Below are 25,021 nucleotides of genomic sequence, written 5' to 3' on the forward strand. Positions count from 1 at the left end.
ACTGGGAGAAAATTCCAGAACCAGGATTTCTAATTGAAACCCTTCATGATACCATTACTCAAGGAGGCCTTTTTTTTTTTTTTTTTTTTTTTTTTTTTTTTTTTTTTTTTTTTTTTTTTAATACAGCCTAATGAAGACTTCTGTATTCACATTTCTCATGGTTATTTATGATTATTTATAATAATTCAGTTGTGGCTTCTCAGTGCTTTAAATTGATTAGTTGGTGTTGTCCACCTTAAAAAATGAAATAACACGGCCATTAGCTACCCAGATTGAGTTTATTCAGAAATAGCAGAGGATTTGCAACTTGGGACAGCAAACTATGGGGAGACACTGGCAAGTAAGAGGAGACAAAGGGGCATTTCTTAGTGCTCAGTGTTACGAGTCTTTAACATCTTAATGTCTTTACTTTCATCAGGCCCTAAATAACACCCGTTAATAAAATGTAGAATGCAGAGAAAGCTGGAGTAATTTTGAAGTTATTCAGAATGACCTCAGGAATTCTGGGAATCCAATTCCTATTCTCAAATCTACAAGGTCCAGAATCTGAGTCAGATGGATATTCACTCAGGATTTTTCTAGGCTTTCATATAATTAATAGGGTCATGACCCATAGATTGATGTCAAACTAGTTTCCTGTTTAATTAGACCCACATGGAAACAGATTGTTTCAAGAGCAGAATATAATTGACTCTTGAACAATGTCAGGGTTAAGGGTACCAACTCTCATGCAGTCAAAAATCTGCATATAATTTTGACTCCCTCAAAACTTAGCTACTAATAGCTTAATATAGACAAGAAGCCTTACTAAGAATATAAACAGTCAATTAACACATATTTTTGTATGGCAGGTGTACTATCTCTATATATAAAAGGCTAATATGCTATCTGGCCGGTTGCTATGACACACATTGAGCACCAGGGGGCAGACACGGAATGCAGGAACTGCTGAGCTGCAGTGACTTGGCAGTGGAGGTTCTTGGGTGATGCGCCCCTAAACCAGAGAGGAGGGAGCCTGATTCCTTATGGGGCCATGCAATTCCACCTTTGGCCATGGATGATGTTGCTGGGGCACTGTTGGCCTAAGTCTGGTTTACTACACACTGTTTGCATTCCACACACTGTATGACAGCAACTTTGCAGAGTACCCTCTTGCACTCTGGGACCTCTGAGGGGATGTCGGAAAGCCAGTTTTGGCTTGCTTCCTGCAGGCCAGGCAGAGGGACCCCACCTGCTGGAGAGACCCACAGATGTCCTTCAAGCCACGGCGCCACTCCAGGTGCACTTGGCAGAAAAGGGACCCAGGGAGATTGGCTCCAGAGTGTGTCAGGCCCTTCTCACCCAGTCCCACCCATCCGGCCACCTTCTAACTAATTTCCTTTCAATGTGCACCAATTCATGCACCAGGTCACTAGCATACTACATCCTTACAATAAACTAAGTGAGAGAAAAGGAAATGTTACTGAAAAAAATCATAAGGTTCATCTGAGAATTTTTAAAATTTGTCACAAATCTCCAAAAATATTCTAACATATTTATTGGGAAAAAGATCCACATACAAGTGGACCCACACAGCTCAAACCTGTGTTGTTCAAGCATCAACTGTAGTGGAAGAGGTGTGAATGTCACTTTCAGTCCCATAAGACTGTTGTTAACAATGAGCAGTAAATGACTTTTCTTCTTTAGATATGTAGAAATACACCATACATGATCTTGAGTAAGTCTTGCTCTAGACCAGCAGTTCCCAACCTTTTTGTTTGCCATGCCCCACTTAGCATCTCTAACATCCTGATGCCTTCCTTCCCCTCGCGCTCCCCACCCATAACATATACTATAGTTCTTATTATTCAAAAAAGTGAACTCCTATTCATGTGGAGGAATCCTAAAAGGCCATGAACTTGGTCTAAACAAGCTTCCAAAGAACTTGGCATCCATGAAAGAGAAAAATAAAAGAACAAAAGGAGAACTGAAGTACTGTGGAAGAAATCACGAAAAAATGGTTAAAGAAATAATGATACTATGAAGTGATATGAAAAAAAATAGCAAATAAAGTTTCAAAACATATAATAGAGAACTGAAATGCATAAGTATGTCACAATATATACTTATATACTGTATTAGAGGCCCAATGCATGAAGAGTCATGCAAGAAGGGGTCTTCCTTCCCCTGGATGCTGGCACTGCCTTTGCTCTGGCCAGAGCCACCTCTGTGCTCTGGCCTGGAGCCACCTTTCTGTCTTCCCACACTGCCCAGAGGCCCCAAGTGGCTGGGGTGGCGTGGAACACCTACATTGTTGCCATGGTGACGACGCAAGCATCCCATCCCACCCCCAGCCACTCAGTGCCTGCAAATGCAAATTAACCCACCATCTTTGTTGGGTTAATTTGCATACTCACTCCTAATTGGCTGGTGGGCATCTCGAAGGTACAGTCAATTAGCATGTTACTCTTTTGTTAGTGTAGATATGAGGCCCCCTAGAACCATAAGTAATGCAAGAAATTCACAGTTAATAACTCATGCTCGAATTGCCCCCCTTACAATCCCCCCCGTGGGGTGTGTGCCCCATGTGGGAACCACTGCCCTAGACCTCTGTATATTTGAAATGCTGACCACATCTTGTTTGCTTCTGGGCAGGGGGACATCCAACAGCTACTGATCGTCAGTGACCCCAAAGCTGCCTATGACTACTGCGAGCATTACAGCCCGGACTGCGATTCCTCGGTGCCCAAGGCCGCGCAGGCTCAGGAGCCGCAGATCGATGAGGTGAGGACCAGGCGGTGGGCCAGGGGACCTCGCTTCAGTGTCAGAGACACAGTCCTGCAGTGTGGAGGCCATCTCTATGTATTCCATTTTCATTAAAGTACATTTTGTATTTAATAGCGCTTGATAGCTGGAAAGAACTGACTCAAAATGGCTTTTGGTGTTTTTTCCTCTTATTAAAGTATTTTTTAATTTAAGTTTCTTAAAAATAGACATAACTCCCTTGTATATGGCATATATAAGCATATTGCATTTTTTTTGGAGGGGGAGGAAAAGATAATTTCTAAAATTTTTGCCCTTAGCATTTCAGTCATTAACTCTGCTTTGAGATAAGACTGACAGGGCTCTGGGGAGTCCCCATTTCCCAGGCCTTGAGAAATGCATGCCGATGAGAAAGGGACACTAGGGCCACCTTAAAGTTTGTAGGATGTGAGGGGATTTCTTTCCATTTCTGGTAGGCTATACTACATTGATATAGTATTTTCTTTCACAAAATTTGATGTAGATCACAATGAAATGAAAAGCAATATGAACTGATTGTGGTAATTAAACTATTCATGTACTTTATTCATGTTATGTCAAGTTATTTGGAATTCAGGTGTAAAACCATTCTCCCAAGCGATTTTCCCCCAAGAAAATTCATCACAATGAAATCTGACCCTGTTCTCATTCAGACCAAAAATATACGTATCTAAGTCAGTAAACAGAGCAATTCTGTCAGCATTGACTACCTCGAAGAACAAGAAATACAGACCTTTCTCCAGACCTTTCAGTAATATTCATTGATGTGGATTTTCTGGAAATCAAAAAGTAAGCAAACTGCAAGTTAGTCTGGCTACTCTCAAAACTATGCATGTAGATTCTTTTCTCAAGTTGAAAATATTAAATGTTAGAAGGGATGGTGGAAGTTGAAAAACATTAAAACTGTCCTTGTTTTTGAAAGTAGCTCAAATAGCATTTCTCTTCTGAATACATGATTAGTAGTTGCCAGCTCTTGAGTTTTACTATTTAGAACAGGTTAAGGCTCTTATCTTTTAGTTTTAAATAGTTATTTTGAATATTACCTTTGAAATATTGAAAATATGTATTTTTTTACATTATTTTTTAAAGTCTGATAGTGATTTCTGTTGCAATGATCTTTTCCATGACTTAATATTAAATTTTTTTCAAAACAGGAAAAAGTCTTAAGAAGCTGAAAGGAAGGTCAATATGAGAAAGAAAAGAGAAATTGCTTGGATGCTTGTGTTTGTTTGTTTACCCATTCTCAACTGCTTCCTGCTTTTTATTCCCTCGTGGTCTTTAAAACAGATTTCTCTGAATCCCAAGAGGATAGGTAAAATAGCCATCAGCTGTAGTGCTTTTATACCTTGCAGATTATACAATAATGTATGACATTTAGCATATGTGTTCACGATTGATGAAGTTTATTTTGTTCCTGTTTTAAGAAAGATAAGGCTTATATATTTTTAGCAACAGATATGGCTCTGATTTTTTTTTTTAAGAATAAAGTATGCATTCTTAATATGTTACCTTGAGGTGACATTCCCATTTTTTTAATGCTGTTAGCCAGGTAGCTAAGTTCTTTTGAATCAAAATAAGACTGTTTATTCCTTTTTTATCTTAAGTTCATTTAAAAGTAAACGTGACTTCACTTAAAATAGTAAACCTTTTTCTATTTTAATGGTCTATACATATATTTATTTAACATTGACAGATGTCAAATGTGTTGATATATATGTATATACTCCATACATACATACATACACACATATATACTTGTATATATGTGTGTATGTATTGATTTCAGAGAGGGAGAGAGAGGGAGAGAGAGAAATATCCTGCACACCTCATAACTGGGATTGCGCCCACAAGACTGGACTCAAACTTGTTTTTGTTGCAAGCATTTGATGAAAACAGCATATCGCTGGAGCAGAGCCTGGCCGGAAGTCTCCTGGGTGATGCGTTACAGCATCTCCAGCTAGTTTCTCTGCTGAACATGTCACAACGAAAAGTCTACATCAGCCATTGGTTTTTTCCAATTCTAAGCGACACTGATACTTCAGTGAGATAGCCATTTTATACTAGTATGTGAAAACCTGGCTAACCAAATATGTAAGCAATTCTTATATTAATTTTGAACTCTAATATATCATTATATTGTATTTCAAAAAATACTTTAAAAATTGATGCTTGCTCTACCTGTACAAAATAGGAATGCAAAGGTATTTGCTAATGAAAATAAAATAAAGTACAACGTGGAGCACCAAGCATACATGTTGTACTTTATATTAGTAAATGTGTGACATTGCATATTTATTATTCTTAATTTGAATTAATAAATATGTCAGTTTCTTTTAGAAGTTAACTGAACTGTGCTTTTTCTAACCTGTAAATTAGACTAGTTAGTTTCCTCTGAATAACTCTTATTCATTTTCAGTTAAATTTTTATGTGTTTGGCACAATAGTGAAAAATGTATCATGTAGATAGATTTGAATATAGTGATAACATCATCAAACTTCAATTTTATTTGAACCTACACAATATCCTCTACTGGTATATGGAAGAATAACTAACATTAAAATCATGATGGTTTTGAGGTTAAATCTATATATGGTTCTTTCTTCATGTATTACACAGACTATAATGCCTTATATCCAGTAGACAATTGATGGTCTTACAGATAAAAGATAAAAAAGAAAAACAAAGATAATCTTTAAAAATTGTTAAAAAATAATTGACTTCCCCAAATGTAGTACCTTAATTTTCCATACATGTAATATGTGTCATATATCCCAGCTCCCATGGGTGCACAGATATCTGCCGATGCCACTGTTTTCTACCAAATGAAGCCAGAACAGACTTGCTGACATTTCCAGGAGACCCTATTTCCTCACAGACAATCCTTCGTGCTCAGCTGCTCACAGACAACGTGCAAGTCATGCCACCACTGCTTAACTTTCTGCACAGGTTCACCTGGTAGATCACAATAGGGTCTCTCTTCTTCACCTGTCTTTAAGGCATCCTCCAACCCCATCGTTGGAAAGCTTCATGTAGACAACTAAGCCTTAAGTCTGCTCAGGGGGATGTTGTGCAGATAAAAATAACAAAAGCAGTGATGCTTTTCAATTAGGGAGACCCGAGTAGCTCCAGGAGAGAGATGCCGTCAGTGCTTAGGGTGGTGAGCGTGTTACCTCCTACATCCTTACAGTCACAACCGAGTCTGCTCGGTCCCGTTTGGAAAGAGTTCAAACAGAGGGTAGAATCATGGAGATTAGACAAAGTTTACTCCTACAAGGGAAATCCGTGCTCTAAAGATAACTGGCAAATTTGGCACAGGTTTATCTATAGATGGATATGTGGGTAGGACGGATGGATGGATGGATGGATGGATGGATGGATGGATGGATGGATGGATAGAAGGATAGATAGATAGATAGATAGATAGATAGATAGATAGATAGGTAGGTAGATAGATAGATAGATAGATAGATAGATAGATAGACAGACAGACAATAGCGTTACCTAACCTCTTTATATATATAAAGCCTGAATACCAGGCTTTAAGACACATTTAAATTCTCCCTTTATGCCTTTCTTTATTGCTTTTTGTCTTTACAATTCATTATAGATGCACATGATTCTGAAAAGCATACTGAATTATTATAAAACTCTAAAGCATAATGTAGATAAGGTAGACTGGCGATTTTTTTTTTTTTTTTTTTTTTGGCTGTTGTTCTAGTTTCAACTAGAAGCTAGTAATGACAGAACCCTGATATTTCTTATTTCAACAAGACTCATTCAATAATAGCCACTCTCCATGGATGTTTACTGCATCTATATCTAATTCAGTTCTTAATTATTTAATTTAACCATGTTATTAGTAATGCTCACATTAACTTTCCTAGAAATGGCATTTTGTCTTGCTTGCAGAAACAAAAATGTCTAATGTACAATACTATACACCTGCACTCTTCTATTTTACCAAATTCTAGTTAAAGTTTTGTTATAAGGCATCCAATGCATATTCATTGAAGATATTGCTGGAGAAAGAAAATGATGATTCCGTTTCTATTAATTTAGTCCAGTGGGAGTTTTGACCATCGTAAAGAAGGCTGGCGCTCCCTCTTTATTTCAGCATGACCTTCAGCTGCACCAGCGAGGAGAGGTTCCTCTGGGAAGGGTGCCTCAGGAAGGGCCAGATGAGCAGTGTCGCCACAGTGGTCACAGTCCTCGAAGGCAGTGGTCGGCAAACTCCTTAGTCCACAGAGCCAAATATCAACAGTACGACGATTGAAATTTTTTTTGAGAGCCAAATTTTTTTAAACTTAAACTTCTTCTAACACCACTTCTTCAAAAATAGACTCTCCCAGGCCGTGGTATTTTGTGGAAAAGCCACACTCAAGGGGCCAAAGAGCCGCAAGTGGCTCGCGAGCTGCCGTTTGCTGACCACTGCTCTAGGGACTTGTTCCGGGGAGATTCAAAAGGATCAGTTGAAATGCCAAGAGAGGTTCTGTTGGGATATCATTGGAATTTTTCTAACCAGAACACTTAAGAAATCCCCAATAGTTTGTATTTAGCACTGAAAAAGCATATAGACTATATTAGTATTAGCTTGTTGCTTTTGCTGCTTAATATTTTATACTATATATGGCCCTAGTGTACTTGGTTATTTTAATTAAAACCATTTATGAATCTATCCTTCACAATACCTCTATTCTTCTTTACAGCTTAAAAGTTTGATAGAGATTTTATCTGTGAAGGTGAACACATTATTTTCCTCATCATTCAATTTGCATTATTGTCTTGCATATCCTTCTACTAAGGATATAGCTCTTTTCAACACATTTTTTTTAAAATATAGTAAATCCTCAATTTTGTGGCTCTCGATTTAATGGACTTTGGATTTAATGGACAAAATTTCCGGTCCATATGTCATATGTGAAAATTAACACCATGTTAATGGAAAAATGCTTTTAAGTAAGATTTGTTTATAATTAAAGTAACATGTTAACTGTTGTTTTCAACACATTTTCTCGAATAGGCCATTTGTTGGAAAAAAACATGTAGTAATTTCACCAACATAACTAAATATGACAAATCTACAACTATAGTCTGCACATCTAAATCCAAGTGTCACTGCTCATAAACCATGTACGTGGTCACAAGGCATCACCAGCATTAATTGGCTGATTGGTCCTGCGGTGCCATGGCGGGACTTGCTGCAGCAGGTGGAACGGGTGTGTGTTTCCACGTGTGCTAAGCCCCGCCCAGCCGTGCGCATCTGCTCATCAGGTGACGGGTGAAGGCCTGCTTTTACTAGACCTGTTCAGTATCGATTTAAAGTGAAAGGAATGCAATAGACAGCTTTTCTGTGAAGCTAAACTTTTCATACATACTTACTTTTAATTACACAAATGCTTCTACTTAAATCAAAACAGCTAACCTAATTTGTCAATTTTTTAATATATGTATTCTGAAAACCTACTTTATAATATAACAGACTTTTGGCTTTAAGGGACACACCCCCTCTTCTGAATTAGTCTGTTAAATTGACGTTTTATTGAACACAAAAAAATAGTGTAAAATACAATTTACAAAGCGAGTTCAGTTTAGTAGTTTATGGTATCTAAATGGCATGCCCATTTTTGGGAGATGCATAGGCAGTATATTTAACAATTTAAACGAAGTGTTAAATATAAGCAGATATGATTTTCAAGTATTATATGCTCATTTGGATTGTAAATAGCAAATTCAAGATTTCTGAATAAACGTAAAATTTCATCTTTCCATTGGTTCTATTATAGTATCCCCAATAAAACGCAGTCTCATTCCATGCCCCTTGTATTTCTACCCCCTCTCACCCCCATTTCACAATAAATACCAAAACCCTTTAATATTTGAGAAGCCTAGTCTCTCTATTTTTTATTTTTATACATGCAGTTTTAAGAAAATGAGAAATCGCCATTGAGACTGCCTTAACATTCTCATGGAGAAACCTTGTGGAGTAAGTTTTACAAACCAAAATTAACGCGGACATTTAGCAACTGTGTCCAAATACATAATCGCTGTGTCTGAATTAATAGTCAGTAATTAACATGCAAAACTGGTAGTTTCTTTACAGTCCTAACCACCATCCTGCTCGTAGCACACCTGCTTCGTCACGGCTGGGTCATTATACTCTGTGCGGGACAGTATAATACTGCGTGTGACACCAAATAACGTACTTCCCTGTCTCTTAACGTTTCCTCCTCCGAGTAAACGTTAAGAAGACGATCCCTCCTTGACTACCAGTATTACCTGCGACTAACCACGTTGCCTGATGTTTCTCCCCCTGCGGTGTAGTATGCGCCCGAGGATGTAATGGAGTATGACTATGAGTATGGGGAAGCAGACTATAAAGAGGCTGACAGTGTGACAGAGACCCCCACTGTAGCCGAGGAGACCATAGCACAAACCGAGGTAAACACCACGGGGCGCCTGAGCATGGGGCCCCGCCGCTGTCACCCTGTGGTCCCAGCGCGCACAGCTCCTCACACTCCCTGCCACCCCTCTGTCTCCCCGATTTCCGGGAGCCGGTAACTGTGATTTTTCTTCAGCAGCCGCTGTCCCGAAGGCACGCGGCGCCCCATTTTGGGGTGCCTCTTCTTCCTCTCATCGAACCCTCTATCCCCCTTCTCACTTTCTATTTATGTCTTCCATCCCCTCTCCCGCCGCGCTTTCCAGAAGAAGAAATCCAATTTCCAAAAGAAGACTCGGACAGTGGCCGCTAAGTCAAAGGAAAAGCCCAAAAAGTTTACACCCCCTAAATCTGACCAATTGGCAGCCAAGAAGAAGAAAAGTTACCAAGCAGCGGCCTCAGCCAGACTAGGGGTCCAGGTAGCGAAGCCAAAGCAATCAAGATCTGTCCTAGTCCAGCAGGAAGATCTGTGATGATGATGCCAGTAGACCCGCCCCCTCTTTGGCTAATCCCATCACCCCATCGTTCTAGATCCCGATTTTAGAAGATGTGGGGTTGAGTCTCAGTTCCACTAACTGTGTTTCCATTGCCTTTGTCATCAGGCAAACATCGTGGAAGATTTCCAAGAATACAACTACGGGACCATGGGGAGCTACCAGACCGAGGCCCCGAGGCGGGCCTCCGGCGCCAACGAGGTAATGCTCCCCCGCAGGGCGCAGGCTCAGCCCCAGGTTTGACAGTGGTGCCTGCTCCCCGGAGATGCCTCCCTCTGGAGGAACCCACAGGGAACCTCTGAAAGTCTGAGCTTTTTACTGTCTCGCCGAGGTGGGAGGCACAGGGACAAAGGTTCGCTGTTCCTGAACACGGGTCATCCATGGTCAGGGTCAGTTCACGCCCCACGGCTCCAGCTTCTTGCAGAGGCCACGTTGGTCTGGCCGAGGGGTTGCTCTCCTTGCCTGGATTCTCCTGGGCTCCCCAGCTTCTCCCCATGGTGAGGAGCGGTACTCACAGCATCTCCTCCCCCGAGGAGAACCCATGAGGGACATTGTATCCTTCGAGGATGCAATCAGAGTCTTCCTACCTGAGCATCACCAGGCCTTGTTCTAACTGCCGCCTTCTGAGCAAATGCAGTATTCGCTGTTTACAGCTCCGCACTGGTTAGGATGCAGTGTTGATTATGGTTAAAATAACACATTTTAACCTTTCCCATTCTTTTCTGCGAAAATATTTAAGGACCTGTAGGTACAAAGCAAGCAGCCTTTCTGAATTTCCTATCATATGCACATTCTGATCATGCAAAAATGAGTGTATGATTCTGTTTAACTTTATAAAATACCTCCCTTTCCTGGTATAAACAATGGCTGAATAATTGAGTTATTAGAAAATTTATGGGACCCGTGTCCCTGCAGGGAACTCACACTGTGGTGCATTAGATGCAGATGCATGATCACAGGGGTCCTCAAGAAAATGACAATTTAGCCTAAGAACAGATCAGTTTCATCTTGTCCAAATTAATCGTTTCCCAAAATGGGTATCGTGATTCAAGATGTTTATTTATCTACACAAACTCATCCAGTTGTGTAGTTCTCAGCTCTGAACACAGTGATGGCTGCTGGGTAATTGTAGACCCTCCTTGTTTAAGAATTCCTGTGTCTACTGGACATTTCCCTTTAGTTAGCAATGGCTACACTTCAGCCACATTCTTATTCACATGACTTTGTGTAATCTACTTATTTGTCCAATATTGCCTTATCATCTAGACCAGTGGTTGGCAAAATGTGGCTCTTTGGCACCTTGAGTGTGGCTCTTCCACAAAATATATACCATGGCCTGAGCGAATCTATTTTGAAGAAGTTTAAGTTTAAAAAATGTGGCTCTCCAAAGACATTTCAGTCATTGTACTGTTGATATTTGGCTTTGTTGACTAATGAGTTTGCTGACCACTGATCTAGACTCCCTATATAATAGAAAACAATTTACTTTAAAATGAAACTCAAAAAGTAGCAAAGTAAGTTATTTAATTTCAACTTCATCTAAATCAGAATGGCCAAGAATTGCATAATAAATATGATTTAGATTTTTACTCTTCTTAGGGAATTACTCGTAAGAAAATGAAAATTACACTGTTTATGTTTCTGGATCTCCTATGTAGTGTCATTGATGTAACTTTTACTTCTAAGTGAATATTTCTTCTCTACTCTTTGAGATCTGACAGTGATATATTTAACTTGACTGTCTTAAATTGTGAGGATGTATTTTATATTATAGTGGCTTTAATGAACGCTTTGGAGATTTGAACCTTCCCTACACGCCAGATACTCCACCTACATATTGCAATGATAGGTCTCAGTATTGGCGTGGATAGTTCATTTCTGGGATCCAGAGTCAATGTTACATGGCTTTTCTGGTGGTTAATTGTATCACGTAAGGATGTTCTGCGAGATTTGAAAATTAAGCAATATCTTATTATTCACTAAGCACATCTTATTATTCAAATCTTAAACTCTAGCGTAAATACCAAATTGACTAACAGGGTTCTTTTCCATGGAACAAGGAAATGCACATGGGGAACCCATGTGACTATTTGCCTTGGAACTCTTGGGAAACACGTTTGAAAGCCATGTATCCCTGTACATACCCATGTACAGAACTATTTCTCTCCACGATCCTGGCAGAAATAGTGCTCCGACTCGCTTGGGCAGCATTCGAACCGCTGCCCCCCAACCCATCCCACGGAACTGTGATTGCAAATGCTTACCTCGCTTCACTAACATTAACCTTCATGTTCTTCGATTCCTTGCGACGTAAATGAATAGCCCAGTCCCACGGAAGATGTGTTTACGGAAGAATATCTAACCGGAGAGGATTATGAGGCCCAGAGGAAAAACCCCGAGGATACACTGTATGAGAACAAAGAAATAGACGGCAGGGACTCTGACCTTCCGGTAGATGGAGATTTAGGCGAATATGATTTTTATGAATATAAAGAATATGAAGATAAGCAAACGAGCCCCACTAATGAAGAGTTTGGCCCAGGGGTCCCAGCAGAAACAGATATCACAGAAACCAGTGTAAGTCCGTGCTACACTCTGTGTCGTTGTGTGTCCATGTTCATCCTGATGTTTTTCCAGGTTTAAAAGGCAGCTTACTGCCTTAGCTAGTGTGGCTCAATGGATAGAGCGCCAGACTGTGGACTGAAGGGTTCTGGGTTCGATTCTGGTCAAGTGCATGTACCTTCGTTACAGCTCGATCCCCAGTAGCGGCCATGCAGGAGGCAGCCAATCAATAATGTACCTCTCTCATCGATGTTTCTCTCTCTCTATCACTCTCCCTTCCTCTCTCTCTAAACATAAATAAAAACATTTAAAAGTAAATAAATAAAATCCAGCATGAATTCTTATAAATTTTTGAACACTTATCACAGCTAGGACATCTTGATACACTCCCCCGTTTCCTCCTGGGGACCTGCCCCAGTTGTATCTCTGGCCACAAAGCTGGAGTCTTTGTTGAAACTATAATCTTGAATAGAATTGTATCCAGATTTTCTTTTCATTGATATGATGAAAATGTGGTCATAATTATTTTGGGTAGTAAGTGAAATTTCTGATTTTTAGACTATATCTTGGTGATGTTCAGTGATACATCATAATTATTATTTTATTGTTATTATTTTAAACTTTTGACCACCTTTATCCATTTCCCCTACTCATTTACTCTATTTTATTAACTTTAATTTGATGACACATTTTTTAGAAAAATATATTTTATTGATTTTTTTACAGAGAGAAAGGGAGAGGAATAGAGAGTTAGAAACATCGGTCAGCTGCCTCCTGCACACCCCCTGCTGGGGATGTGCCCGCAACCAAGGTATGTGCTCTTAACTGGAATTGAACCTGGGACCCTTTAGTCTGCAGGCTGATGCTCTATGCACTGAGCCAAAGCGGTTTCAGCTGATGACACTTTTTGATGAATGCCTTGCAACAATCATTAAGTTCTTCAGATGTCTTATCTTTCTGTTTTTAAGAAGCAATTGTTCATTCTTATTGAGGATTCAGCATTAACGTCCATTATGTTTTCCTATGTTATAGTTTCAGTACTGAAACTTTGAATAGATTGCTATTTAAAGAACACACTTTAATAGGTTATTTTAAATTCATTTAGGTAATTGCCTTATTAAAAATACTAGCCCAGCTGGGGTGGCTCAATGGTTGAGCATTAACTTATGAACCAGGAGGTCATGGTTTGATTCCCAGTCAGGGCACATACCCGGGTTCTGGGCTTACTCCCCAGTATGTGATATGCAGGAGGCAGCCGATCAATGATTCTGTGTCATCATTGATGTTTTGATCTCTTTCTCCCTCTTCCTGACTTTCTGAAACTATTAGGTATATATATGTATATATATATATATATGTATATGTGTGTGTGTATATATGTATGTGTGTATATCCACACACACATATACATATATACACATATATACACACATATATACTCTATGTATACACTACACACACGTATATATGTATATATTTATGTATATATGTGTATATATATATATATATATATATATATGCATGGTGTAAATATATATATATTTAAAAGTACTTAATGGCCTTATTTACTTAAAGACAGGCTGCTTGAATTTTTCACTCAACAGATAAATGGCCATGGCGGATACGGGGAAAAGGGACAGAAAGGAGAGCCAGCAGTGGTTGAACCTGTAAGTACTGGTGCGAATACATTGTAAAGGTTAGTAGTTATTTCACTATGTTCATTGAAAAATCTGTTGTCCACATGTGTATATAATTTGTCCTTGATAACTGGAGTTGGTAAGGTCATTTCTGGCAAGTGCAATCTCAATAAACCAAAAAATATAGAGTCATGGTACTTTGGGATTTGAAAGTGGCTGAAATGTGTCTAGTCTAATTCTTTCATTTTACAACCAAAGAACCTAAGATTAGAGGAGTTTATGTGCTTTCCTTCGGTGTGAACGTTTACAGGTGGAGCTGTGACTAGACTTGAGCTCTTCCGGATTCCAGGCCAGTGATTTATCCTCTTATGTCTGAGTGGACATTCTTAGACATATTTTTGACATAGATACAAATAAGTTTCATAGCCAAATAACATTAGCTAATCAAGTGAAGATTAAAACACACACACACACACACACAAAAACTCAGTTCCTTACCTCCCAATAAAAAGGCTCCAGTTCACTCCAAACATGACTTTTAAAATGATGTTAATTTTCTTACCACTCAAGATATTGGTAAGAAACATATTCTTTCCGGAAATCAGTGTTCCTGATGCTCTGCCTGCATTAGAACTGAAGCAGTGTGTCCAACTATTGGCTCACGCTCATGCATATCTTTCAGAAATTACAATGACATAAACACTAAAAAAAGATGGTGGGTGAATAAAAGTGAATGCACTACACATACAAAGACATTATTGGTTATCCACTGTATTTCTCCAAAATCTAAGAAAGCATGCCACGTGCTCAACTAAAGACTTAAAAAATGTATGTTTTACGAATGACTGCCCTTGTTATGAACATTTACAACCAACTTTTAAAAATGACAAAACAATTTTCAGCAGTAGAATCATGAATGCTTTGGAACTGAGTTCTTATCCATAACTAGTACTATATTCTCTTATGTACTTAAGAGCTTATCTCATGTTTATGTCAGATTCTTTTGTCTGGACTTTCCTCCCCTTTTCTGAATTAAAGTGTTTGGGTGTCACTTCCATTCTTTCATTCACACAACCAGTATCCGCCTGGAATTATTCCGGGAGCCGGGGACAACTTGGTCACATGCCTTTGTTTTCCTCTTCTTGGAAGCACTTAGCATATTCCCCTGGCCACATTATTGATCTGAATATGTATATGTTTTCTAACTAGTCCATAGATTCTCTGAGGACGGGACCATGTCTTCTATCATTTGAGTTTCTGTCCTTCCTCATGCAAAAGTGTCTGCGATTGGTTTTATGTGGTAGGAAAAGAGAATTCGCGTGTTAAAATGCTTTCGTAGAGCCAGTCAGGTAAAAGCTGAATGGTGACACTTTCCCTAGAAAAGAGCCTGTTTTTCCTTATTCCAGGGAATGCTGATCGAAGGACCACCAGGGCCAGCCGGACCTGCGGTATGGAAATGTTTTATGATTATTTTTGTCTTGATTTTTAAAAATAATCAGATATAAGATTTCTGCTACATTATTGAATTGACATATTTCCGACTAATTTGAGTATTTTATTATAGAGGCGAATATTTGTTAGAGGACCTGGGCCTTGAATTGCTTTCTGATTTGGCTATCCAAATGATATTCCTTAAAAACAAACAAATAAACACCTTTATGGTTGAAAGCATTACAGATGTCCCTTCTTCCCCCATTGGCCCCTTCTAGCCGATCCTCACCTCCTGCCCAAGCCGCTACCCCCCTATCTTCTGTGTCCACGGGTTATGTATATATTCATACAAGTTCTTTGGTTGATCTGTTTCCACCCCCGGTTTCCCTATGAGATTCTTTGGAGAGCAGTGGAAATATATTTTGTTTTAAATATTTTTGTTGCTTAAATCTCTCTGCATCCAACCTCATTTTCAACTTCTATCTGAAAATTATGCAAGTAAAAGAAAAGCAGTGGCTATTTTTATGGAAAAGAGGTAGACATATCTCAGTGAATGGGGCCCAGGGTCCTAAGGGAGTGTAGCTGCCTTGTCTGTGATGAAGTGACTACCAGCTTCCGTCCTTCCCCATGATAGCACTCCCATGTTTTTATTCTCCATTAGTTGTGCGGACCTGACTTTGTTTTGACATCCTCTGTCTTTTGTGGGATTAATTAAAATCTCATCATCTGAAAGAAGTATTGTTACTAGTGCCTTTAAATATTTTTACCCATAAAAGAAACTATGAGAATGCCTCCAGGCTAAAAGATGCCTACATTTCCACATTGTTCTCACATTCTTGAAGTCTAATCCTAGGACTCTACCATTTCTTCCGTAAGACCCGGGACCAACATCTACCTCAGGGACGTGACCTTGGGGAGTTCTCCTTCTCTGTGTTTCCCTGGACCGTCTGCCTCCACCGGGAGAGCAACTTCTTAGAGGAAGAGTCCAGACAGCCACAAAGTGGTCCCTATATGTTGTCTGTTCATAGGAAGATAAATAGGGCAATTGTTTGAGAGACAGTTGTATGGTCATGAATGATAAATGAGCTCTTCTTTGATGTTGCTCAGATGAACTTGCCTGCATCCTAATGAGAGCAGAAGTCTGACTCAGATGCTGGTTTCTCTCTCTCTAGGGTCTTATGGGCCCTCCCGGTCTACAAGGCCCGTCTGGACCCCCTGGCGACCCTGGCGATAGGGTAAGTGAACTAAAGGATATAGCATACATTAAAAATTAAAATAGATCCTATAAACTTAACATGTTATTCTTCTCACTGCGGTGGGGTGGTGTTTATACATTTAATGTTGTGCACCATTTAGGTTAACTTTTCTAACTATACTTTTAAAAATGAAGGTAGTCGAAGCCGGTTTGGCTCAGTGGATAGAGCGTCGGCCTGCGGACTCAAGGGTCCCAGGTTTGATTCCGATCGGGGACATGTACCTTGGTTGCGGGCACATCCCCGAGTGGGGGGGGGGGGGTTTGCAAGAGGCAGCTGATGGATGATTCTCTCTCATCGATGTTCCTAACTCTCTATCCCTCTCTCTTCCTCTCTGTAAAATATCAATAAAATATATTTTAAAATAAAAAATAAAAAAATTAAAATGAAGGTAAAGAACGTGTATGTTATCTCCGTGATAATGAGTGAGAAAACGTATTATCAATTTCCATATTGACCTGAGCCTGTTACTTTAGATTCAGTTCTTCAGTTTGAATTCAGACAGCATTTCCAGGAACTGCCACAGGAACTGTTTAGTGGGACGCTGGTAGGGTCTGAGCTAATAATCACCATCACATCCTGGGTCACATGGTGGAACATAACTTTTATGTGAAGTCTCCCCAAGCTCTGCATGCAGAATTCCATCCCTCTGTTTTTGAGGTGTTTTTTTTTTTTTACCATCCTTGTGTAGCCTATAACTTTGCACATTATTAAAATAACGTCAACTGGTATAATGAAATACAATTCTTCTAGGTATGCTTATTAAAAGGAGATTAACGAAGGAGGAGAGGACAGATGCAAATGAGATAATGTAGACTTATTGGAAGTTATTCAGTTTCTAATAAATTAGATTATTTCATTCATTTATTAATTTTGAGGATTTTATTTACTTTCTAGGGTCCCCCTGGACGTCCTGGCTTACCAGGGGCTGATGGCCTACCCGGTCCTCCAGGTACCATGTTGATGTTACCGGTATGTTCTTTCTTATTGCTATGGAGAGGACTTAACATTTGTCATCCTGTGTCTGAAAATGTTGTTGGACCATAGTACAGAGCGGTCAAGTAGAAATCATCCTATGAGGTAGAAAATCAAGCAGCCTTTGGAAATTATGATAAATTTTACTAAAAAGGACATCTAATAAATATCTCTACTTTAGAATTAAGGTTTCAGGATTTGATTACACTTTTGATAACAAAGCTGAGAGTTTTTTCTTAATAGCCCCAATCATGTGCTTTATCCTGGTCATATGATTAATCTGTATTTCACGTGTTAACATAATATTAATATATGTTTCTCACCATATAGACAATAGTTGATACTTTTGAAAGCAGATATCTCTCTATGTCACTATTCATTGTTCGAAAGTTATTTGCTTTACCATGAGTCTCCTTTTAATGCTGCCCTGCCTCTCTGGGGAAAATGATTTATTTATGTAAATGCAATAAAATTGCAAGTAATAATTATGAAGAGAGAAATGGGCTCATGCTGCAGTTTTAAGTTAAAATTTAAAAGAAGCTTTAGAATTTTATGGGGAATATCAGTAGGATCAGTTTTTTAGTAAAGAAAAGGTAAACAAAATAAACATATCTCAACGAGTCCACTGTGTTCACAGTGATTCCAAAGTTTTACTCAGTGAAGTAGCAATGGCCTGTGACCACACCCGACTTCGTGCATTTGGGATTTTTGCAAATGGATGAATAGCATGGGTACCAAATGTGCACAGGGAAAACGTCTGATACAGATTCCAGAAGTTATGGCATTTAACAGTGGAAAGAAGTCTCTAGTCTCTTTTATGAGTGGTGAAACATGGTCTAGAGAACTTGCATAATGGACAGAAGGAGACTTTCTAAAAAAAATAAAGAAATCTAGGAATCATGATTCATGATGGAGTGACCTCGGACTTTTGTAAATCCCTGCTTTCCCAAGTCAGTGGCTTTTATCGAGTAGTTAAGGCCCCTATTTGGCAAAGGCTAATTTTGAGTTTCTTCGTGTGACCTTCACTTAGTTTCGCTATGGTGGCGGCGATGGATCCAAAGGCCCAGTGGTGTCTGCTCAGGAAGCGCAGGCCCAGGCCATCCTTCAGCAGGCTCGGGTAAGAAGAATGAACGTGTTTCCCCCTAACCCGATTCTATGCTAAATTGTGCGCACGTGTGTGTGTGTGTGTGTGTGTGTGTGTGTGTGTGTGTGTGTTTGTGTGTGTGTGTGTGGGGTCATCTGGAGGGTGCTACAATTTTGAACAAAATACTTACTGTTGAGTAGAATATTAAATATAGATGGAAAAATGCTAAGATTATATCTTTTGTCCACTACGATTTTTCCCCCTTAATTGAGTATTCAGTGACTGGCCTTGGCACGGTTGCCTTAGATAACTCTGGTGATAGTACTCACGCCATAACACACCCGTTTTTTAGTTTGTTTTGAAGAGTCCTGGTGGATTTCTGCCTAGCACACTCTATCTGTCACATTCACTTCTTTCTACCATAGCAATAATTAGGTTTATTGCAATTACATTATACATAAGTAAATCAAAGAAGGGATTGGGAAAGAGTTTTAAGTCATAGTGTAGTTGTTTTTTAAAGAATAAAGGAAATAAAAGGGCTAAATTGGTATGGTTGTGGGTACCCACCTGCTAAGTGATGTAAATTACTATGTGATAACGTTGTTTATCACCATAAATCTGAATGTATAAAATATCTGAAAACATAAGATTAAATTCATTATCAATATTTGTTGACATATGTACCAGTCTATTCACCTAGAACTATGCCATTATGTGGTGACATCATGTATAAAGATAATGAAATGAACAATTTAAATATTCGTTTACTATAAACACATATAAAATATTGAAAATAATTTGTTAATGATTTCTAAAATTTGTCTTGTAAATTGTATTACTTTGAACAAATTTAAGGTAATTATTTGAGTTTAAACATTTTTTGAGGCCACTGAATTCCTCATTTTATTAGTTCTTGCAACCTACTTGGAAATAGGTAGCAAGCATTATAATTCCAATTTTTCAGATATTTAATCTCAAGGATTGAGAAGTGTATTGTCAAAAATCTCACGGTGAGTCAGTAGCAAAACTTTGGAGATCCTACCGTTTTCATCTTGTGCACTTTTCTAATACGATTTTACATATTATTTCTATTACTGTATTGTTTTGGATATCTGTTTGGATAATCTAAGTATTCACCTTTGCAATCACTAATATTCAAAACTCGCACACCATACTAATTTAACATCTATCGGATATTTATTCATTGTACTCTACTTGTTCCAGCTTTTCAAGTATGCTAATTTCACATTTCTAATTGTCAATGTCAGTAGTGCATGTAATCCGTCTCCCATGTCAAAAAAAAAGTGTATCGCCATTACTCTTTTGATCAATTTTGCATTTTGTCACCCGGCTTTCATTGTCATAGTCTTTCCTAAAATATGGCTAGACAATGTTTACCTAAAAGTATTTTCAACAAGTACTGAACCTGTGGAAACCCCTTTCACGTCCCGCATGGTTCAGGGTTTCGGTTCAGGGTTTGGGTTTTGGAGAAGGCCATACACAGATGAAAAGAGACTAGAAAAACATTAATTTGGGAAATGGGGGCCAAACAGAAGCCCAAGAGAGGACTACTCCTCGCCCTGGCTTTGCCATCCCTTTTATTAAGATTATGGGATACACCCGTATCCCTCAGGCAGGAAATTCCAATAATAGCCAATCCTAAAACTAACAGGTGGAGGCTGCTTCAACTACCAATGTCTCAACCAAACAAATGAGTTATTAGCCCTGACCTTTCAGAACAATTAAGGTTGGCCAGCCTTCCAGATTTCCCTGTTCACATCTCTTTACTAGTGAAACAATGATCAGCTTCCGGCAGAACCTATGCATTTAAGAGAGGTCTATGCATTATTCTAAAGTACACTTCAGAGTAGAAAACTATATTAGATTTCTTATTCTAAGATCTATTTTAACCTTTTTTAATTGAATAATCTTAGTAGTACGTGATACAAGATTGTATACGCTCCAAAGGTTTAAAAAATGTCTGATACTTATTTAGGTCATTTTAGAAGCTAGCAATTCTTCAGTAACCAGGCACTCTTCCTAGCATGGAGCTGTCATGCCTGTGTTGGCCATCTGTCATGTGAGGGTTGCTTGTACCAATGAATATTGTGGTTGAACAGGCGAGTCCAGTAGGACATTCCTAACGTTGATGTATTTTATTTTGTAGATTGCGCTGAGGGGTCCCCCTGGCCCAATGGGTCTGACCGGAAGACCAGGTCCTGTGGTAGGTTCCCCAATAGATGATGTGTGTTTAAATCCCCAAAATAGCAGTTCCATGGGCAGCTTTGTCCAAGCAGTGTTCATACCTCTGGCTGGTGACACTAGGGGGATATATATATATATATATATATATATATATATATATCTCAACTCATGCTTAATTTTCTTTCCATTTAAAGAATCTGTTATAATGGAGTCCTCAGTAAATTTTGATGGAAATGATTTTTTTTTTGTTTCAGTGAAAAGTTCTCAAATCAAGTAAATGAAAAATATAGTCACATATATAAATGCTAATGTTTCTATATGCAAATGTAATATTCTTGCATAATATTTAGAATCACTAAAATTCGATTTTACATTAAATTGAGACTTGCTTTTATGCTAAACAGAATTTTCCGTAATAAAAGAAAAAGTATTTGAGGCCAGTGAAAATTATTCCATCATATTAGAAGCAAACAGGAGACCTGGCTTACACTCGAGACTGCCTGCAGTATTCCACCCAGTGATCCAGACAGTTGGAGAAATTATTTGTCTTTTAGAGACTCTTGGAAAATAAGTGTTTGATTTTCCTTACTAGCTTGCTAATATATGACGAATATTTTTAAAAGTATCTTCAAATCTTATGAAACTTACTAAATAGTAAGCATTGTAGCAATCCACAAAATGCAAATTTTTTTAAAACCATATTGTTTTCTTTAGATAAAAAGAACACTATAGGATCTCAACCCAAGTTCTCATTAGTTTTAGAATTAATGTAATTATTTCTATTTTAAATATTTGTCTTTCAAAATAAGAAGTCATGTATACACTGCTTTTATATGATTTTATATGCTTTCGATTTGCTTTGTTGAAATAGGCATTTATAGGAATTACAGACTTGAACATGAAAATCTTATCTTGGATTTACTTAGTGGACACATAGCAAAACCATTTTATTCAAGTTTAATCAAGTACACAGTCTTCTGTTTAATCTCTTTTATTCTTATTAGGATGAGAGAAAAAGTTTTCTACTTGTATTTTATTGAGGAGTTTGTTATATAGTTTTACATATATTTGCAGTTCTCTTAATTCAATCTTGAAATTCCATAACATTTTATATATTTTGAAGGGTTTTACACTCAATCATATGAGCTTATGTGGAACATTTTTTCTGACTATATGTCCCACAGAATTTATGTTATACCTAATTCTACATGCATTATTAAGTGTTATGTATTTTTACTGTTCTGCCTCTCACGTATCGTAAAGAACATGGAAGATTCCATGCTACTTAACATAATAATAGTTAATTAATGTAATAATAGTTAATTAATAGTTATGTTAATAGTTAATGGCTACCTAGTGAGAACTCCAATTTACCCGATGAACAAAAATCAGAAGCATGTTGGTGCTTTACAGATTTGGGCACAGAAGGGTTGCCTGTATATTTCATTAAATATAAATGCTCTTGTACCCTGAACTTGAGTTTCTGATGATACAGGTTCAGGGTCGGAAGTGTCAAACTATAATTTTAAAGAGTTCACTAGCTTGATTCCTACAGTCAAGAATGTTTGGGAAACACTGACACGTATTACTTAAAAAATATTAGTCTAGGGCCTCTAACTGTCTTTTCCAAAAGAACTTTCCTACTTATCATCCAGATAAACACAGCCTAGTGGGTATGTGGTGAGTAAGGGCGGCAGTGAGCAGAAGCAGTAAAAGCATCTGTTCACTAGCCATTAAGGGTCATGTCACGTGGGCAGAAAGAAACCATTAACGACTGTGTACGCACTCTCAATGTTATAATCAAGATGAATGAATTTTACTATTTACGTCATTGTTATGGGAAATATTAGGTTCCTTAGATATTAAAGGTAATTATTGAGAGAGAAAAAGTCGCGTTGCTTCTTTTTACCATTTTCTCTAGTATCCTTCGCTCCAAAACACCCAATTATTTCAGACTTTCAAATAGCTGTCAACGCTAGAGTCCAAAAAATTTTATACATTAAGAATTTAAAAAGAAATAGAGAGTGAGTGCATCAGTATCTTAAGACTACTATGTATATTCTTTCAATGAAAAATTTCTTTATTCAATTGTGTGTGTTTTTCCCCAAAAGACAAATGGGGGCTTAGCTTATAAAATATACAGGAAACATAGAAAATATTTTCCCCTCCATCCTGTTATTCTTAATTATTGCATGACAATTTTCTGAGTAAGTGTTTGGGCACAGTAATTATAATCCGTTGAGTAGGTAACGCTTATATACAGGGGACATAATACAGCAAATTAATTAAAACGAAATCAACTGCCCTAGCATTCAATTCAGTGATTATTAATCCGAGTTAATGTAGAACTCCAGTTTTTCTTTGGAAGACAGTTGGTTAAAGGAATTCTTAATTAGAAGTTTGAAAGTCATCGTTCTTGTCCCTTTCAAGGTTAGAATGTTCATGTTTCTGACTTGCCCTATTTTTCAGGAGTCCTATAAATAGTTATTTTATGTTGGAGCCATCAGGAGGCTCTAGGTAGCTAACATCTTCAGACAGCAGAATTTTAATTTTTTCCTACGTTGATTCAGTGCACTATTAATCATATATGAATTTGATTTAAATGAACCCTTCCCTTCTTAGACACACACAGTCTATTTGAATGGCATGTAGGAACTATGGCCACCAGGTTCAGTTGTAATGTTCCAAACCTTTCCAGGGGGTTGAGCCAACTGGTCTTTATTGTTTATTTTATGTGTTATTGACTTGACTTTGACACACCAGGATTGAAGCAAAACAATAGGGCATTCTGCAGTTTTGCCCCAAAGTGGTGGCTTTACTTTGCCCTTTCTTTTTTTAAGTATATTTTTATCAATTTCAGAGAAGCAGGAAGAGACAGAAACACCAATGATGAGAGAGAATCATTGATTGGCTGTTTCCTGCAAGCCCCACCCTAGGGATCCATTGAGCCTGCATGTGCTCTGACTGGGAATCGAACCGTGACCTCCTGGTTCACCGTGACCTCCATGGCTCAGCCACTGCACCATGCTGGCCTGGCTACTTTACCATTTCTTGAGGGCCCCATGGGTCATTAGCGAGAGGGCCAATGAGTGCTTTGAAAAGGAGAACCTACTACTTATGTGGAAAACTCACAGGACCTTTACAAAATGGTTTTCTGTTATTCCAGTTAACATGCTCGGCTTTTGCTGCACTTTGTGCATTCTGTACATGTTGGTAAGAGGTGTTTGTCACAGGACTTATTCTCGTAGAAAAATCACAGGCCAATCCGAGAAGAATAGACATTAGAATTATTCTGGGACAATTGCGATGATAGCAGTAGTCTCTGTTCTTGATGCGCTGCTGCTGTAGCATGCAGCATCTGGTAAATATCTGAGTGTAAAAGCAAGAGCTGTTTGCCACATGCACTCAGCACACACCTGATGCCGTGAGTGCGGTGCCTGTAGGACTCACGTAAGAGCGATGATAAAAAACACGTGTGTCACTGTCAGTGCCTTGATGGTGCACACACTGAGGACAATTTCCATGTGATTGCACGAAATTGACTTCTATGTGGTTATGCATAAAATAGTCTCCTCAATGGAGCCCGGAAGAGATGCCTCTCAAAGGACTTGGAGGTGTTATCCTATTAATACAGTCATGCTAATTGGATGAGGTATAATTTGAATTATGTTTAGTCATCCCAGGTGACAATGGTGGGAGAAGAGTGGGTAGGGAATTGCCCAATTAAATGACTCCATCCTCACTCTTTCTCTCCAGGGGGGGCCTGGTTCGTCGGGGGCCAAAGGTGAGAGTGGTGACCCAGGTCCTCAGGTAAAAAACAATTTATGTCACTTATGTCATTTTTGACTTGTTGTTGTTGTCCAGTAGAATAATGGAAGTGTCTGCCGCTTGTTTTAAGAGTAAAGAAATACTGACACTCTCTGGACGCTGCCATCAGCTCATTTCACTGGGAAATCCTCAGTGGCCAGTTGACTGCCAACGACTTGATGAATTTGAACAAATATTAAAAGAAAGTAAACCAGGATGGGAAGGGGCTTTGGCATATTAGCCCTTTAGAATGTGGAACTGGTTGGGAATGTACATAGCAGGGCAGAATAATGATGGTTTTATTGGTAGCGGCCCTGCCTGTAGTCCAGGTGCTTTCTGGGAAGAGTAAGTAGTC

General features: G+C 38.6%; 1 protein-coding gene across 1 annotated transcript in view; it reads left to right on the forward strand.

Annotated features, from left to right (window-relative positions):
- Positions 1 to 25,021, forward strand: part of COL11A1 (collagen type XI alpha 1 chain) — a 146,215-nt gene that overhangs the window by 38,687 nt on the left and 82,507 nt on the right. The window contains exons 5-15 of the mRNA XM_036452783.2: positions 2,635 to 2,763; positions 9,104 to 9,220; positions 9,821 to 9,913; positions 12,035 to 12,289; positions 13,879 to 13,941; positions 15,318 to 15,359; positions 16,515 to 16,577; positions 17,493 to 17,567; positions 18,601 to 18,687; positions 20,822 to 20,878; positions 24,616 to 24,669. Coding sequence (XP_036308676.1) covers positions 2,635 to 2,763; positions 9,104 to 9,220; positions 9,821 to 9,913; positions 12,035 to 12,289; positions 13,879 to 13,941; positions 15,318 to 15,359; positions 16,515 to 16,577; positions 17,493 to 17,567; positions 18,601 to 18,687; positions 20,822 to 20,878; positions 24,616 to 24,669 — 1,035 coding nt within the window. The remainder of the gene's footprint in view (positions 1 to 2,634; positions 2,764 to 9,103; positions 9,221 to 9,820; positions 9,914 to 12,034; positions 12,290 to 13,878; positions 13,942 to 15,317; positions 15,360 to 16,514; positions 16,578 to 17,492; positions 17,568 to 18,600; positions 18,688 to 20,821; positions 20,879 to 24,615; positions 24,670 to 25,021) is intronic.

This window comes from Pipistrellus kuhlii, unplaced genomic scaffold, assembly GCF_014108245.1.
Source record: "Pipistrellus kuhlii isolate mPipKuh1 unplaced genomic scaffold, mPipKuh1.p scaffold_m20_p_24, whole genome shotgun sequence".
Lineage (NCBI taxonomy): Eukaryota > Metazoa > Chordata > Mammalia > Chiroptera > Vespertilionidae > Pipistrellus > Pipistrellus kuhlii.